Source organism: Protomyctophum bolini (assembly GCF_963924005.1).
Source record: "Protomyctophum bolini genome assembly, chromosome: 15".
NCBI classification, from domain to species: domain Eukaryota; kingdom Metazoa; phylum Chordata; class Actinopteri; order Myctophiformes; family Myctophidae; genus Protomyctophum; species Protomyctophum bolini.
This window is the reverse complement of record NC_137876.1, coordinates 18,940,386-18,959,725: the sequence shown is the minus strand read 5'-3', so window position 1 is coordinate 18,959,725 and position 19,340 is coordinate 18,940,386. Positions and strand designations below refer to the sequence as shown.

General features: G+C 44.6%; 1 protein-coding gene across 3 annotated transcripts in view; it reads left to right on the top strand.

The window, feature by feature from the left end:
- Window positions 1-14,021, top strand: part of atp10d (ATPase phospholipid transporting 10D) — a 48,249-nt gene extending 34,228 nt beyond the window's left edge. For 2 of the 3 annotated variants that reach the window (XM_080784665.1, XM_080784666.1), the window contains exons 18-27: window positions 337-463; window positions 1,703-1,887; window positions 3,820-4,132; window positions 5,748-5,824; window positions 6,305-6,430; window positions 6,855-7,055; window positions 9,001-9,081; window positions 10,105-10,209; window positions 12,148-12,293; window positions 13,066-14,021. In XM_080784665.1, coding sequence (XP_080640791.1) covers window positions 337-463; window positions 1,703-1,887; window positions 3,820-4,132; window positions 5,748-5,824; window positions 6,305-6,430; window positions 6,855-7,055; window positions 9,001-9,081; window positions 10,105-10,209; window positions 12,148-12,293; window positions 13,066-13,264 — 1,560 coding nt within the window. In that variant the 3' untranslated portion in view covers window positions 13,265-14,021. The remainder of the gene's footprint in view (window positions 1-336; window positions 464-1,702; window positions 1,888-3,819; window positions 4,133-5,747; window positions 5,825-6,304; window positions 6,431-6,854; window positions 7,056-9,000; window positions 9,082-10,104; window positions 10,210-12,147; window positions 12,294-13,065) is intronic. The other variant, XM_080784667.1, reaches the window with a different exon arrangement.
- The last annotated feature ends 5,319 nt before the right edge of the window (window positions 14,022-19,340 follow it).

The window sequence follows — 19,340 nt, the reverse complement described above, 5'->3', positions numbered from 1 at the left end:
ATTTTAGTCATTTGGATTCGATAAAAGCCAGCATGTCTTCTATCTTCCATGAAACGAATTGTCTGGAAATGCCTTATAGAAGCAATGGTCTCAGTCCGTGATTTCTTCACCTGGTAGGTTGGCAGTATAAACACAAGGAATAGTATTACTAAAACCTAAAAAAAAATGTCAAATAATGTTTGTGATAATTGTTGTGGAAACAGCGCTAGTGTGGGACGGGGAGGCGCTCCTTTCACACTGTCACAAATCGCACGTTGGGAGGTTTATTTTTGCTTTACTCCACTCACGTGGCGTTCTCCGCGGCCCCCGTCTCATGCTGTAATGTGTGTCCACCAGGTGATGGAGGAGGAGGACTACGAGCTGTGGCTGAAGAGACACGTGTTCGCTGAGACCAGCATAGAGAACAGAGAGGAGCTGCTGCTGGAGTCGGCGCAGAACCTGGAGACCAACCTCACTCTGCTGGGTAAGTTCTTCTCACAGAGCCCTGGAGACCAACCTCACTCTGCTGGGTAAGTTCTTCTCACAGAGCCCTGGAGACCAACCTCACTCTGCTGGGTAAGTTCTTCTCACAGAGCCCTGGAGACCAACCTCACTCTGCTGGGTAAGTTCTTCTCACAGAGCCCTGGAGAAATTGCGAATGAGTGCAGGATCCAAAAATACTGAGAAAGGAGAGAGGAGATCCGCACACTGTTTTACAAGCTCCCAAAATAATTAATTGACAACTAAGCGGACAAAAAAAGATACAAGTATAGCATCAGTGAGGCTGAAATGTTGTAATTTGTCTGTCCGCTCTGTGGTCAACACATTATTTTTAGGAGCTTTTAAAACCGTGTGCGGATCTCCTCTCTCCTTTGTCAGTTCTCACAGAACCTGGAGAGCAACCTCACACTGCTTGGTAGGTTGTTAGGGCTAAATGGTGAATGAGTGCCATCTGGTGGACATAATATATGTAGCAATAATATACTGTTAGATTGGGAGGGATGGGGTGAGGAAGAAAATGGTATGTTCAAACTGTTTTAACTTTCTACCAATAAACATATATTAAAAAGATATTCAGGGCTGGAGCCAGTCTACTGTCAGGTGGGGTTTTTATGAACGGTTCACAACCCGACCCATGCGGGACGTGGGTATATATATGTACATGTATATGCACGTGGGCCCCCAAATAATTGGCAAAATACCAAGATTGAATTGATTATATAAGGTGAATATCGTCTCTGACTGTCATGTTGAAACCTCGTTATGTCCAAAACCGTTACTTTTCGAGATTCAAATAAAAAAAAGTAGCCTGATGACGACGGTGGTTCTTGGTTTACATGATATTTTCCTAAATTGTCTATGCATGTAATTCTCGCTTGCTTACTGTAAATCGCTCTGGACTAACACATTGAAGAATGACTACATATTCAGTCATTCTTCCGCCAATGTCGCAGTCCTTTCAGTGCATATACTCTCGTTTTGAAGGCCATACTGTACATACATTTCCAGGCCATGAACAACGGCTGGGTAAAGTACCCCTTGATGATTGTTTTTTTTATGCACCCAAAACATAACATTTTGTAACCGCGTTCATCGATGCTATGCTATGTTATGTATGTTATGGGCCGTGGATCAACCTTTTTTTGGAAGAAAACACAAGTGTGTGTGTGTGTGTTTGTGTGTGTGTGTGTGTGTGTGTGTGTGCGTGCGTGCGTGTGTGCAGGTGCTACAGGCATCGTGGACAGGCTTCAGGAGGAGGTCCCAGAGACCATCGAGGCTCTCCAGAAGGCCGGGGTCAAAGTATGGGTCCTCACCGGGGACAAACAAGAGACCGCCGTCAACATCGCCTGCGCCTGCAAACTGCTCCAAGCCAACGATCAACTCCTGACCGCAAACTGTGGCAGCAAGGTTAGCTATGGGATGGATCCATTGGATAGTTGACCGTTGGAAGTTGCTGATGACATTGCACTTATTAGTCAGTCATTGGAGTACGGTCAGTCTCTCCTTCAGTCTCTTGAGCAGGCCTCCGACTGTGTTGGTCTTTATCTCAACGAGACACAAACTGAAGACGTAAATATACAGTATGCAAATCCAGCAATAACCACGTTATCAAAACACTTAACAACACTCCTTTTGAAACAGATTGATGACTACAAGTCTTTTGGGTTCATATATGTCTTCTTCCCAAAAGGACTTTCAAACTGGGAAGGGTATGGCCTGGTCAGCCTGTAATGACATGCATAAGATCTGGTCATCCCAGCTTAGTAAGAGGTCAGAAATAAAAAATATTTACGTTGAGCCGATTCTACTCTCACTTACACCCGCCTTCTAATGAGAGCGCAAAATCTCTCTTGGAAGAGCCACCCATCGACTAATCTAATATACGGCAACCTTCCCTGTGTTTCTTCAGTAGTCCGATCCAGAAGAACACAGTTTGCCGGCCACTGCTACAGAGCTGATCATGAGGTTATATCTTCCCTTCTTCTCTGGAATCCTGCCTCAAAGCAGACCAGAGGTAGAAAACTGTCGTTCCCTGATGTTATCACTAGGGAGTCGTAGGGACACATGCATCAGTAAGCAGGAACTGGGGATGGAAATGAAGGCATTGTGAAATCCATGATCTCGACCACGGTCAAAAAAGCAATTATTTGTTTCAATCTAAAGCTACTTTCAAGTCTGTAGTTCTCTTAAGTTGATTTCTACTACAACATACTGAAATGAGTGGAATCCAATGGCTTCCATTATTATGATACTCTGCATGCCCAAAACAGCAGATCCACAAACTCAACAGTGCATCAAAATGTGACGCGTTGTGAGCTTGTAAACTGGCCAAAATAATGGATGCTAGGTTCTGTGTGGTTGAATGTAAACGTGTTGTTATCAGGATGCTATAGGTTTCATGTGGTTTAACCCATTGAGACCTGAGAGCAGATTCTACAAATGTCTTCTAAATCATGTTTATGAAAAAACTGTTTCTATATCGGTGGTTCTCAAACTTTTTCATGTCAAGAACCCCCCCAACATTTCAAATATTTGCACACATTCTCACAATTCTTTTAATAGCTAAAGTTTAAAATAATACTTTAAAGTGGTTTTCTTTAGCTAAGGGTGACACACAGATGTGTTCCAGGTCTTAATGGGTTCATGTACATGTTTGTGTTAGTTTTTGTGGCGGCAGTGGCTCAGGGGTAGAGTGCCTGGATGGGAACCGCAAGGTTGCCAGTTCAAACCCGGGCTCCCCCAGAGTTACTGTCGAAGTGTCCTTGAGCAAGACACTGAACCCCTAATTGCTCCCGATGTGCTAGTTGGTGCCTTGCATGGTTTCCGCTGCCATCGGTGTATGAATGGGTGAATGTAATGCACAATCTATGTAAAGCGCCTTGGATAAAGGCGCTATATAAATGCACCATTTACCATTTACCATTTTAGTCTGTGTGTTCTAAACACAAATCGAAAATGAAATGCATTTTTTTTTTTCACTTTTTAATAAGATAGACCCAAACCATGAATTAGAATTTGTATGGTTGGAGGATTTCGAGAGACTGAAGCGCCTGTGTCAAAAGTACACCTTTTCATTTGCCTCATGTCTTGAAAAGGCCTGGTCAATGAGGAGGAGGGCCATTTACATGGCCTTGTTATGTTTATTTTCGTTTTGTTTTTGTTTTTTTTGTTCAAATAATGTACAAATATGTATGAACAGGAAGGACTGTAGTGTCTGTTGTATTCAGTGTACTCTGTGAAACGTGTCACATAATCCCATATGGGATGGGCCAAAGTGGCACGACACGAAAATAAATATTTCATTCATTCATTCATTCATTCATTCATTCATTCATATAGGATGCGTGTGCGGCGCTGCTCCAGGACCTCATAGTGGAGGTGGAGCGCGGCCGGGTGAAGCGTCTGACCACGGCGCGGGAGGAGGGGGCGGAGCCTGGAGGCGGGAGGGGCGGCGGAGCAGCAGCAGGCGGCTTCACCCTGGTGATGGACGGCCGGACGCTGGGCTGGGCGCTGCAGGAGGACCTGAAGGAGGCCTTCCTGGAGCTGAGCGGGCGCTGCAAGGCGGTCATCTGCTGCCGCTCCACCCCGCTGCAGAAGAGCCAGGTGGTCCGCCTGGTCAGGGACCACCTCAAGGTCATGACCCTGGCCATAGGTGAGGAGGACCACACCCAACGCCTCATATATATATATATATATATATACTGTATACACGACGGGCAAGGAGCGAGCGTTCTGATGGCGACATCACGCAGAAAAAACGTGTTCTGATAATGGAGCGTCGGTCACCGCGTTGGCGACGTAGCCTGAACCAATCGGATAACCAATAAATTGTAGCGCGTAGTTCTCAACCGATAAAAAAAATGTTTGGCGCCGCGAAACCTTGCTCAAATAGAGACTCTCTGCGAGGGAACATAGGAGGGGTGGACGACGTTGCGTCAGGACAGTCTAAATGAAAAACATGCATTCTATTAGGATTTCATCGTTCGCTAGCAAGCAAAGTGTAGATGAGGTGTTGTGATGTGAAAGATCTAGGGCTGAATTATTATTATTTTTAACACCAAAAGGGGTTCCCGCTGGACTGAGGCCGATTCTTAAAAACGCCTTCTAAATCCTGACCTACGTACGTTTTCTGGAAAAACTTAAAATATTTATATACTGTAGCTTTTTTGTCATTTTTTAATACTGTACATACTGTACAAAAGCCCAAAAGGGGTTCCCGCCCCGGGAATGGGATACGGTAATTCAATAATCGGTAAGCATGTATTTTTATATATTTTTTATTTTTATATCAATGAATCTACATGAATCTATGAAATTGATTTCTTATAATCTACTACAGTAAATTGATTAGTCTGATTGGCCACTTTGTCATACAATGGCGTGCAAATAATTGGAAAATTGCATTGTTCTCTCTCTGGCTTGTCATTCTCTAAAACCAGTGATTCAATGTCTTTCTAAAGGAAAACAAGCCGTCTTGTTTCACCATTGTTCAGCATGTGTCACCATGTTGAAAGCAGAGCGCTGAAACAAACGGTGATTACAAAACAATTGATTTCTACTCAACGCTGACCAGATAAGAACTGAACAAAAGATTTCTATAGAGACCCATAGGAAAAGTTTTGTGTGTTCATATATATTTTCCTTCTGTTTAGTTTCATGTGTTTAGTTTCAAAGCCAGAGCAGATGAGTTTCTACATCTCTGAGGATGTGATTGAACGGTTCATGTATCACTCCAAGCGTCATAAACCAACCAGAGCTAAGAATAATTTACTAATCCTATTTGACACAGACCTGATGTGTCAAATAAACTCACAGGCGGAAGCTAGTTATTATCTCTGTCGGGTGGAAACCTCATATGTCCAAAACTGTTACTGCATTTATATAGCGCTTTAAAAAACAATTCACACACACATCCATACACCGATGCCAGAGGAAACCATGCAAGGCACCGACCTGCACATCGGGAGCAATCAGGGTGTTCAGAGTCTTGCTCAAGGACACTTTGACACTAACCCTGGGGGAGCCCGGGTTCGAACTGGGAACCTCACCATCCGGCCGCTCTACCGGCCACTCTACCCCTGAGCCACTGTCGCGCCCTTTGGTACTTCTGTGTGACTGTGCTGTAGCATGATGAAGTAGGGCGTTCATTTATGAAAAAACAAAAAGTTATGGATATGAGACCCGACAGCAACTGTACGGTCTATCATGTTCAGGGACAGTGTTTGTGGGGCGAAGCTGCGTGTGTCTAATGTGTCTCTGTCACGTAGGGGACGGTGCCAACGACGTCAGCATGATCCAGGTGGCTGATGTGGGCATTGGCATATCTGGCCAGGAGGGCATGCAGGTAACAATGAGTCTTCCACACGCTGTTAGCCTAACACCACACACTAGATCTGACCTGACTCCACCAGTTGATGGCGGTATTGAGTCAGGTTAGACTAGATCCAGAGTTCCAGACCCATGGCACAGTTTTTATGACCGATGCCAATCCCCATTTTGGAGAGTCCAGACCACAGATTATCGATGTTTTGACCGAGATTTTGTTGAAATATTGGATAAACATTTCTCTTATAAGAACTTTAATGTCATCTTCAATTATGCATGTTTATCTGTTAAGTGTGGCACGTAGTGAGTGAGCTTGTAGATCTGCAATTTTTTGGCTTTAGGCTTGCAATATAAAATGGCAAAAAAACGAATAAAGTTTTGTGTGTGCGTGCGTGTGCTGTAGGTATTTAATGAACAGAAGATAAAAGCCTGGTGAGTATTTGTAAGCATATAAAAAGGTCTATGAGATAACACACCGTGTCTGCGTGTCCGTCCTCAGGCTGTGATGTCCAGTGACTTTGCCATCTCCAGGTTCAAACACCTCCGCAAGCTGCTGCTGGTTCATGGACACTGGTGCTACGCTCGCCTGGCCAACATGATCCTTTACTTCTTCTACAAGAACGTGGTGAGAACATCTGCCTCTCTCTCTCTCTCTCTCTCTCTCTCTCTCTCTCTCTCTCTCTCTCTCTCTCTCTCTCTCTCTCCACACATAACTCCAAGACCACATAACTCCTGTATTTGCTGCTCTCAATTTACAATTTAGGCATTTAGCAGACGCTCTTAATCCAGAGCGACTTACATTAAGCAAGAACAAAAAACATACATAAATGGTGCATTTATGTTTTCACTATTCTTTTGGAGAGTTTTTAATCGAGTCCCCACTGACTATAATTACAGTAAGAAACACAAACATTAAACTAATTAAAAACTAAACTAGAACTAAGCCTTTACACACACAAAAAAACCAAACTAAACAAGCAAACCTGCTTTAAAGGACGCATTGTAAAGCCGTAATAACCTTGTTCTTATTGTGTGGTTTTGGTTTGCAGATGTACGTGAACATGCTGTTCTGGTACCAGTTCTTCTGTGGGTTCTCGGGCAGCGTGATGATCAACGCCTGGGTTCTGATCCTGTTCAACCTGCTGTTCACCTCCGTGCCGCCGCTCATCTACGGCGTTCTGGACCGAGACGTGTCCGCCCAGACCCTAATGACCCTCCCCCAGCTCTACGGAGCCGGGAACACACACAAGGTAGTACAGTACCAGACCTTAACCCATGTTTCTGTATCAGTGGTGCTCAATATTTCATGCCAAGGACCCCAAACATGATGTGTAATTGGCTGCCGACCCCCCCCCCCCCCCCGTCTGAAAATATGTTGTTCCAGGAACCCCTCGGAAGTGAAGATTTGAGTTTAACAAGATTTGAGCCATATTTTCAAGATTTTTCTAAACGAACACAACTGGCCCGTGTTCGGGTGAGTAAAGCCCGGGCGGGGAGGTTTAGTGGAGCTTCCCGTTGCGTCCAGCTCAGTGGCCTTGTGGTTAGAGTGTCCGCCCTGAGACTGGGAGGTCGGGGTTCGATCCCCGGCCGGGTCATACCAAAGACTGCTTGACACTCAGCATCAAGGGTTGGATTGGGGGGTAAGTCCCTGCGACATACTAGCGTCATGTCCAGGGGGTGTACTTGTACATCAAGCTGCCTCACGCTACAGAAACAGGAGATAGGCTCCTGCCCCTATGGGCCCCATGGCTTGGCAAGGCTACTTACTTACTTTACCCGTTGCGTCGCGTTTATGATCCCGTGCCAACCAATGGAACGGACAATAAATGTAAAGAGCTTTATTTTTAGTTTAGTTGATTGATGATTGGCCTGCGTGCTTTGTACATGTTCCCATCGGAACACACTCCCCTGTCTGAAGAGATATCACTGCACCCCGTAGACTGCAGCACTCTGTGGCTGAGTAGAGTATCCTGCCGCGCAGCTCTCTATACTGCTCTATGGGCTGTAGTGATACTGAACACCAAAGAAATAGTACCACGTGACATAGGGGTCAAATTTGAACGAAAGTAGGTCTATATGGTAGAAATAGGTCAACAATACAAATTACGCTAGTTTTGTAGATTTATTTATTTTTAAATGTTTTTTTTGTTTTTTTTCGCCTTCATTTTTCATTTATTTTATGGATGGACAGAGAGTAGGCTGACAGGAAATGGGGATAGAGATGGGGGGGGGAAGACATGCAGTAAAGGCCGTCGGGATCGGGAGTCGAACCCGCGGCACACTGCCAGACTGGATTACCAGCCAAGGTGCCGCCCACTGAGCCATGGCCCAGGCCGATTGATTTGTTTTTATTTCGTGGCCCCCCTGCAGGGCCCCTCGGAACAAGTTGATATTCCCCAAAACCAGAGCAGAACTCCCAGCACGGGTAGTATTTCACACAGCTTTATGTCCAAAAATCCAAACTAACCCTTTCATAGAGCACCGAAGTCTGATGTAATTTACACATCCTACCTGGGTCACGTTTTTTCCCCATTCTGAATTCCCAGAGACTTGTCTTTCGCGTCAAATAAGTACTGTGTTCCAAAAATAAACCTATTATCCTGGTGGTTTCACTCATATGGTTATGAAGAATCGACTGACTGTGAGAAATCACTAATGTTTATTATTTATTGACTGACTATCGTAATGATACAGAGCCACCTCCCCGACAATATCGCAGAGACAGTGTGGGGGGGTTTTTTGGACCACAAAAAAAGAGACGATTTTAAGAATCCCAATGTTATTTTCCATAGAGAAAATACTTCCGGGAACCAGGGGACGAGTGAGTAACGTCAGGACGACTTCTGTACTCTATGAAGGAATCCTCTCTGCAACCTACAAGTTACCTCACCATTGAAAAAAATAGCAATAGCTCGTCCTTTGACAACAGGTCCAGTCCTTACTCCTCCTCTTGTTACCTATTGAACCACGTTTTCAATTAAAGAAAGTGTATACGTATCTCTGAAGGGACAATAAAGACATAATTATTGCACATGTACTGTAGGTACTGTAGAGTGTAGATGAATGTTCTGGTTAATGTTCCAGGGTGACGATCTTGTTTTGAACCTTTTTAAATTACGGTTCAAATGGAGAGCAGATGTATGTATGAAGCATTCTCATAATAAAACCGTGATATGTTTGGTGGTGTTTTCATAGGTCTATGTGCCTTCCACGTTCTGGCTGACAATCCTGGACGCTTTCTACCAGAGCCTTGTCTGCTTCTTTGTGCCTTATTGTGTAAGTAGTACACTAATATTACACACTGGACTGTAAGTATAGTATACACACAGACAGTACATACTGCAATAGTACATACACATTCTGTTTGCAAGCGTAATGTCGAGGAGGTTTGTAATAAAGACGAAGTCATGTCTGAGAGTCATGACTGGGTTTCCTTTGCATTGAGATCTCATGTAAGTCTGGACTGGTTCCTTGCTCGAGTAAAATCACGTATACTACTGAAGTCTTAATGCCTCAATTTGTATATGATGTTTTTCTGAGAATTCCTACATATCCTGCATTCACAGTAACGACATACACAAATATTTCTATACTGTATGTAACGGGTATCGAACAGCAACCCAAGGTTCTAACAGTGATCAACGCTGGGTGCTTCAGTAATCCGAGAATCTGCTCCGAAAACCGAGTGCTCTGGTTTTGACGTCACAGAATGCTCTGACAGCACTTCACATCTAACAGGCAGAGGAGATGGGAATTAAGTAGCGGTGGCATTTTCACCTTTTGTTCTTCAGGCACATGCATAGTCAGACATTAACAATATGAATATGTGTGTTATTTCTCTCCAGGCATATGCAGGGTCCGACGTTAACTATAATGTTATATTGTGCGTTATTTCTCTTCAGGCATATGCAGGGTCCGACGTTAACTATAATATTATATTGTGTGTTATTTCTCTCCAGGCATATGCAGGGTCCGACGTTAACTATAATGTTATATTGTGTGTTATTTCTCTCCAGGCATATGCAGGGTCCGACGTTAACTATAATATTATATTGTGTGTTATTTCTCTTCAGGCATATGCAGGGTCCGACGTTAACTATAATTATATTGTGTATTATTTATCTTCAGGCATATGCAGGGTCCGACGTTAACTATAATATTATATTGTGTGTTATTTCTCTTCAGGCATATGCAGGGTCCGACATTAACTATAATGTTATATTGTGTATTATTTCTCTCCAGGCATATGCAGGGTCCGACGTTAACTATAATGTTATATTGTGTATTATTTCTCTCCAGGCATATGCAGGGTCCGACGTTGGCGTGCTGGCGTTTGGTTCTCCCATCAACACGTCTGCCCTGTTCATCATCTTACTGCATCAGGTCATAGAGAGCCACACTCTGGTGAGACCCCTGACCCCTGCTGCACCTAACTGATAGATTATATTGACTCTTGGCCCGGGCCGGCCTAGTGGTCCTGTTTGCAGCTATAGGCTGCTGATCCAGCCTGACAGCGCGCTGCGTGTTCGACTCCCGATCGCCGACGACCTTTGCTGCGTGTCACTCCCCATCTTAACCCCTTTTGGTGTTTTAAACATAATGTTATAATTTAGCTATTGAAAAATAGCAGATCTACAAGCTCATAGTGCGCTACGAGCTTGTAGGTCTGCTATTTTTGAAAAATCGTGAAAATATTTATTTCAGAAAACTGGAGGATTTAGAAGATCTTTTTTTAATTTCGACGTCAGGCCTGAATGGGTTATTAATACATGATTCTTCTTGTAATGTTCCAACGGCATAAGATCGAAATAAACCATTCATTCATCTCTCTCTCCCTCCATTTCCCGTCAGATTACTGTACACTTCCAAATAAAGCCAGAAAAAGGCCAAAGAATATCAGAAAAGAAAGATATTCACTCTGTGAGAGCCATGCCCTGCTCCACCTCTGTTTTTAAAGTAGAGTCCTATCCCACATTTCGCCACAAGGTGGCAAATCCGCCTGTGAGTTTAAGGTGACCAAGGTTGGTGAAGTCTAGTTTCTGGAGGATGAGAGAAAAGAACAACACCGAAACTGACTCCCGTTTTTTCCCTATACTAGAAGTAGGCTTTTATTGTCTCCACCAGGCCGACGGCATGGGGAGAGAGTATGTTTTGCACCGTCTGTGAACAGCTAATCTCCGGCACCGTTAACCTGGTCGATGCCAAATTTTGCACACACACTCCCTGGATGCCAACGATGAACCTCTGCCCCCAAATTTCCAGAACGGCCTGTTATAGCGCCACCAGGAGGCACACTTTTGAAAAACATATTTTTTTTTATATTACTCCTCCAGAGTCTGTCCAGAAATCCCACAAATCGTTACACAGTATCTCTGTAGGCATGTGTTCAATATGGAACTGTCCAATATTTCATATTCCATCCTAATTGGCTAACATTGGCTTTCAAAGTTTGGAGGATTGGCCCTTTTGAAACAAAAAGCCTCAAATCATGAACGCAGCGTGCAATTTACGTGAAATCTTTCACAGACTTTCCTACTAGGCTGAGGAATATATCCCACCCTTTTCACATTGGCCTGTTATAGTGCCACTAACAGGTGGATTTTAGCAAAATGCCTCAAATCATCCAATTGCCAACAATGGTGTAATAACAAATGGCACCCTTTTCACATTGGCCTGTTATAGCGCCACCAGGAGGCTACACCCTGACCTGGCCTGGTGGAGACCTGTGCCCCGAGGGGCACTTCATCTAGTTTGCTCCACTAACTGTTAGAGGAGCAAATACAACTTTGGAAATGTGTATTTGAGTCTAACAAGTGAAATAGCTATAGATTGAGTCTACTGTCAGTCAAGCCAGATAAAACAAATTCATGATAGAATGCACATTAAACCTTTTTTTTTTTTTTTTTTTTACTTTTTGCCTTAAATGCCCCACAATGGGATTGTGGTTAGTTTAGCTTGCAAGCTGCTGTAATTTATTTATAGCATGATTTATTTATGTGTAATTTTGTTCATGTTTTCCACAACTTAAGTTGAAGTCCTTCTCTTATTGTGCACAGAGAATGTTTACATTTAGAAAGGAATAGAATTAGCCATAATGTGTTAATTTCATGACAGCCAGGTGATAATGTGATGTTAACTGACATTAGTGACATTAGTGAAAGAAAAGCCTGCATATGTTATCGGTATTGGTTCATATCGGAAATTAAGAGTTGTACAATATCGGAAAATGTAATGTCAAAAAGCAGACATCGGACATCCCTACCACGTGTGTGTGTGTGTGTGTGTGTGTGTGTGTGTGTGTGTGTGTGTGTGCGTGTGTGTGCGTGTGTGTGCGTCTTCCAGACGTGGATACACGCGTCAGTGTTGCTGGGGAGTGCGGGTCTGTACTTTGCGTTCGTGGTGGTCTTCAGTGTGGAGACCCTACAGCTGACACAGCCCCTCTTCTACCTGGTGTGTTTGCTCACTACTGTCATGGCACTGCTGCCCAGGTACGCACACACACACACACACACACACACACACACACACATATACATACTGTAAAAGCACGCCCGTCGCCCTCACACACACACACACACACACACACACACATACATACTGTAAAAGCACGCCCGTCGCCCGCACACACACCCCAAGGTACACCAGCACCAGGAGTGTCCAAGTTGCTCCTTTAACACCTGACATGGGGGAGTTTCCCTGGTTGGACGTAGTGCAACACGTTATTCCAACCAGTTCCTTTCCCCTCCATCAGGCGCCCCGGCTGGCCAGGGGGAGGCAGTTTAGAGACCAGGATTACTGCATGTTTTTTGTGAGGGTACCTACCCTAGGGGACACGGGGAGAACCTGTGAGGGTACCTACCCTAGGGGACACGGGGAGAACATGTGATGGTACCTACCCTATAGGGGACACGGGGAGAACGTGCAAACGCCACACAGAAAGGCCCTTTCGCCAACCCCGCCTCGGGTTGTTATGTCTCTCTATGGTTGTAGCTCACTGTTCAACTGTTCAACTGTACGTCATTTTACTGCACCTGAAATTCTGACTCACCTGTGTGTACTACAGTGACTGTATTCACCTGTACTACAGTGTCGGATGTTGTCCCTTTCAATGCATTGAGGGCATTCGAATCTGCATGTGCATACTCTATACCTGGAGTCACACAGTGTGGAGTCACACAGTGTGTGACTGTGTGTGTGTAGTGTACACACACACACACAGTCCCACACCCCTCCCTCTCTGTGTGTGCGGTCCCATTGCAGGGTGGTGTTCCGCGCCGTCCACAACAGCCTGTGTCCCAGCTCTGTGACGCGAGCCTTCCTGCGGGAGCGCGCGGAGCCCGCCGCCGCGTACGCCCGGAGGATGCAGCGCTGGAACCAGGCCCACTCCAGAGCCCGCCGCACGCGCGAGGAGGACCCCCCCGAACGACAGGCCGCCGGAGCTTGCTCCGTGCTCTCCTGAACACCCGACCACACCCTCCTCCCTTCCCCCCCCTGTAGTCCCATCCAGAGGGGGGTCCCGACTCGCCGCGTGCGCGGAGATTCCAGGCTAATTTGTGCTTTTGTTTGCACGGCCGTGTCGTTTTTTTACGACGAGCGTCCGGACCACTGTTTCTCTACGTAGGGTCCCAGGGGGACCCCCATGGGTCATTATTATGTACCCGTGTCAGGGATGGAGAGTTAGTGTACCAAATGGACCGTAACTATGTCGGTGTACAAGTGGAACCAAATGGACCCGTGATGGTCCGTATAACTCTGAGAGTGTATACTAATAGAACCAAGAGTGTAACGAAGGAGGATTCAACACATAAGGCCTCGATCCCTTTCGTTGACGCCTGCAGGTCAGGAGGTCAAAGCAAGCAAGGTCCAGGAAGTGGCTGAAATGATGAATTGATTGGATGAATCAATCAATCAATGAATGAATGAATGATGCCACTGATGGAGACGTGTGCAGACGCGTCTGTCTGTCTGTCTGTCTGACAGTCTGACAGTCAGACGTCTGTGCAATAGCGAGGTCCGACATCCCCCCCCATCTGAAGCACTATCACAGATCAATTCCAGCCATTCACAGTACGGGGAAGTGCTGATGTACAGTATATCGTTGCTTTCGGGTGGAAACCCTGTATGTCCAAAACTTTTACTTCTCAGGAAATGGAGGAGAAGTTATACTATTTAGTCACAAGCTCTTGTTGACACTTTTCATTAATTCAGTATTTTTTTTTTTTTTTAAGAATCCCAGACTCACTTTCAAGCCGAAGCTCGTGGATTGGTTCATTTTTGCGACATTATTTTGGCCAAAACGTTTGAGGCCTTTCAAAAAAAGGTTGAATGTGGAGATTTGATGAATTGTAGAGAAGACACTGGAGCAGCTCGGACAAATCAAAGCCTCTCTTTATTGAGGTGCTAAATACAACAAGTAATGTCTGATGTTTCTGTGCTACGGCCTCTTCCTGTGACGCACAGCGTGCTTGCCTCGTTGGGCTGTCAGTAGACTCCCACTCCTCTATGGAGATGCAAGGTTTCTGCCCGATAGCGACGACATTGTAAAACTTGGCTTAGAAGGAATCCACTGACATCGTTGCCCAGGCACCCATAGACACTGATTAACACGATAACGTGTGTGCACACAGTTCAGCCATGTGTGGTGTTTCAGCAACCCCCGTTGTGGACAATATTAATGTGCAGACAGTTAACAAAACAGACACAATCCTCTTTATAGCTGGATATATAATACAACATCCAGCAGAGGCAGTGGATAGACATATACAACACTCATCAAACTCCTTTATGGAGAAGTTCCCAGAACTTCACACATTACATGATAGATACGTATAGATAAGTAACGCTCACACGAGGGGGGTCTAAAGAGACTATGCAATAAATTTTTCTCAAGCAGCATACTATACAAGATATTGTCGTATGAAATACGAGCCGGAAGATTGTAATGTATAGCCAATAGCCATGGACGTTCCATTCCTTCAGAGTTGATCAATTTCCAAGAAATGTTTGTTAAATGCTGTATTCGCTGTTTTGCTGGCTCTTTCCCACAAATCTCTGGAGCCAAAATATGACCATCTTTCTCACCGCTCTCGTCACTTCCTCCTACAGTATGTGAGCACCGTCATACATTACGCAAATCTGACGCTTTCGTTCCCATGTGAGCTGCAGATGAAGATTTGTGTGAACGATACTAGGTCGAGATTTGAGATTGTGTGCCAGGGGGTAAGGGGCAATACAGAATCCTTACTATTATCAGACACATAGGAGCGTCTAGGTGACTAAACTGTTGTTGAAACTGAAGGGATGCTGAAACTCACTCATTCATTTTTCGAAATGGAAACCAAAATGATTAATGCCTTATTGTGGAAAGCTGTTAACTATGTTCCTATGAGGCCTTCTTTCATTCTTATTTAACCGCAGTAAAACTATGCCTAACCTTATTCCTAAACGTATAACCTCAGGAAAACAATGCCTAAACCTAAACTTATTCCTATCCTCGCGAGTGTGTTTTGGGGCGAGCGTTCCGGTTACCGATGCAGAGAAGTGCTGAAGTTTGATGCTCTGTCGCTGGAGAGGAGAGGAGAGGAGCTCAACAGTGCATCTTTACCATAGAAATGCATGGCAGACTGGCACTGCCAGCTAAATACAAAAAAATGCTTTATGTGAATAGTTATGTTGTGCAGGAAGTGAACGCCTACCGAGTGGCAAAAAACAACTTCCTGGCCTTGACGGCCCAAACATCCAAACAGAAACGTCCTATCTGATTGGCATCAAACAACGTTAAACTGCAGATAGAAAGATAATTCAAGCTTTACGTACAGCTGCAAAGTTTTTGTTTCATAAAAATGATGTGGGGGCGTGTCCCGGTGGAAAAGTGATGCATGCACATTGTGCATACTCTAGTGTTTAGATTAACACACTCTCTAGGGCCCTTTAGTGTGGAGATAACATACTCTGTAGGGCCCTTTAGTGTGGAGATAACATACTCTCTAGGGCCCTTTAGTGTGGAGATAACATACTCTCTAGGGCCCTTTAGTGTGGAGATAACATACTCTGTAGGGCCCTTTAGTGTGGAGATAACATACTCTGTAGGGCCCTTTAGTGTGGAGATAACATACTCTCTAGGGCCCTTTAGTGTGGAGATAACATACTCTCTAGGGCACTTTAGTGTGGAGATAACATACTCTCTAGGGCCCTTTAGTGTGGAGATAACATACTCTGTAGGGCCCTTTAGTGTGGAGATAACATACTCTGTAGGGCCCTTTAGTGTGGAGATAACATACTCTGTAGGGCCCTTTAGTGTGGAGATAACATACTCTGTAGGGCCCTTTAGTGTGGAGATAACATACTCTCTAGGGCCCTTTAGTGTGGAGATAACATACTCTCTAGGGCCCTTTAGTGTGGAGATAACATACTCTGTAGGGCCCTTTAGTGTGGAGATAACATACTCTGTAGGGCCCTTTAGTGTGGAGATAACATACTCTCTAGGGCCCTTTAGTGTGGAGATAACATACTCTCTAGGGCCCTTTAGTGTGGCGATAACATACTCTCTAGGGCCCTTTAGTGTGGAGATAAGTTAACATACTCTCTAGGGCCCTTTAGTGTGGAGATAACATACTCTCTAGGGCCCTTTAGTGTTGGGCATGCCACTGTGCAGTGCACAGCAGTCTATTGCTTCCGTCCTGAATTTGAACTGCGCCCTCATGAACAACACAGGTATGCATGCAATGGGTTGATCATACCAGAGAGTTTTATGGACGAATTAACGAATGTCGATATGTATTATTTGTTTGGTTTATTTTTATTTTTTTTAAAGGGCTGTTACAGTAGGTATACCTTTCTGTTTATTTGTTTTGTTACCTGCTTTAAGCTGTAGTTGTTTTAAGAGAAATGATTACAGCGGTGTTTGGTAGTAAGGGTGTACAGTACATTTGCTGAGTCATATTGACTTGCATTTGGACGGGTTCTGTAAATCAGCGGTTCTCAACGCGCGGTCCGGGGAGCTAATTGATTGATACCAGTACTTATGTTAGAAACCAAATCTGGACCATTCCATGTCTGTAACTCTGAGAGAGTGCAAATGCCCTTACGGGTCACACACTCAAGGGTTATGGTGGTCCGTGGCCTTAATCCCAAACCGCACCAAATGATTCACCATTTGCAACCAAATGGTTGCGAGTATAGTTTCATGTAGTTGCGAGCAACCACAGTGCCGGCCCGCCGCATACACAAACTACGTGACCGCCTAGGGTCCTGGGAGTTGCCCCCCCGAACATGTCATGTGGACTGTCCGTTCCAGGGATAATGGCCAAAACATCTTTAAAACAGCCGATTGATTTTTGACCATTATCGCCCTGTTTTTGTTCCTACAACCAGCAATGTCCGTGTACACCTATGTGTTCACCTATATATGTATGTATGTGTCCATGTATGCATGTGGTAATGAGCACCAGTATGAGTACCAGTAGGGGCGCTGTTGTGCCATGCAGAAACAGAGAGAGAGAGACAGTGCTGACAGACTGTTGCCTGCTAATGAGAGAGAGAGAGAGAGGAGATGGGGGGGGGGGAGTTGCACCACTCGGTTCACACAGGTGTGATTTTTCTATAATAACATGGGTCAGACGGCAAATAGATACCCGAGTAAAGTTCACTTTGAACTGCATCCAAACCTCCCCCCCCCCCCCTATTGTGAGGGCATTCCTCTCACAATAGCAGTATATTCATTCAGTGATGATGGGAGATTTTCAATTCTGTTTGGAGAACGTTAGTCGTTGTTTTGTTGACATGTGTCTGCATCTTTTAAAAGCTGCTTTTCTTTTTATAGGACTCATTGAAGCTTTCTCTTTAAAGGAATATTTGACTTTTAAAAAGAAATGGGTCATTTTATTCTCAGGCTTTTGTGAACACCCCGGACAGTTTTTTAAGTTGCTTGATTCAGTATTTGGATATTTGATATTCATTTTATCGTCAGACATGACCCCATTGTACAAACCCATTGTAACTTCTATCAAACTCCATTTTGCCCATGATGGATTGAGATTCATCGAAAACAGCCGTCATAGCTTGGGCCGGCCGAGCAGTCCAGGCACCTAGGCTGGTAATCCGGCGTGTCGCGGGTTCAAGTCCCGAACCCGACAACCTTTTCTGCATGTCTCCTCCCCCCCCATCTCTTTCCTGTCAAACTACTGTAAATCTGTCAATAAAGGCAAAATGTATATTATCTTAAAAAAGAAAACACCCGTCCTTGGTGATGTGTCTGATAAAGATTTATATCTAAATACTGAATCGAGCAACTTAAAAACTGTCCGGGGTGTTCACAAAAGCCTGAATAGACGATATATATATATTTTTTTTAAGTGTAATATATCCCTTTAAATGAGGACACGCACCAAAGCCTGTTATAGGGCAGATTCACACCGAGTCCTTTTGGTCCAAACTGTTCTCGAATACGGTTGCTTGGTCCCCGCTGGCCATGATTCACATTGGCCTTGATTCTTCTGCACCCCGAGTACACTGCATTCAACTGTATCCAATGCTTTCACATCGCAGCGATCCGTATCCGAGTACACTTCATTCAACTGTATCCAATGCTTTCACATTGCAGCGATCCGTATCCGAGTACACTTCATTCAACTGTATCCAATGCTTTCACATTGCAGCGATCGCTGGGAGCGGTTGGGTGGACGGTATACGCAGCATTCACACAACCACCACCACATCTGCCATGTGGTCCCGAGTGCGCACATGCATGGGACCATAGTGTGAATCTGCCCTTAAAGGAGAATTCCATGCTAGAAGGCTTTCTTACCTTTATTTGTAGTTGTTACGTCCCCACCAAAGAGGTCCAGGTGTTATTTTGTGCAAAAGTGCATTATTGGCTATTTCCCCTACCATAAGCCCTGAATGGGGCATTGGGGTGTTGTGCTAATTCGCTTATTTCCATCGCTCAAAAAATATATCCTCTCTTCATAATGTAAATAGTATCCCAAGCGGCACACTTTACTACTTATTTTTGATGGCAATAAGCGAATTAGCACAAAAACCCAACCCCCATTGAGGGCTTATGGTAGAGGAAATGGCCAATAATGCACTTTTGCACAAAAGAAAACCTGGAACTCTTTGGTGGGGACGTAACGACTACAAATAACACCTGGACCTCTTTGGTGGGGACGTAACTACTACAAATAACACCTGGACCTTTTTGGTGGGGACGTAACAACTACAAATAACACCTGGACCTCTTTGGTGGGGACGTACGTAACGACTACAAATAACACCTGGACCTCTTTGGTGGGGACGTAACGACTACAAATAAAGGTAAGAAAGCCTTCTAGCATGGAATTCTCCTTTAAAGTTGGACCCAATCCATAGAAGTTATATTAATGAACCTGTCTAACCACCTGCCATGAGGAACCATGCACCATAGTTACCGCATTCACACTCCTGGATTTTTCATACACAAGGTCGGACCAGCATCTAAAATGATAAAGTATGATTCTTTCACTCATACTGTACGTATAACAAATTAATATATGTGG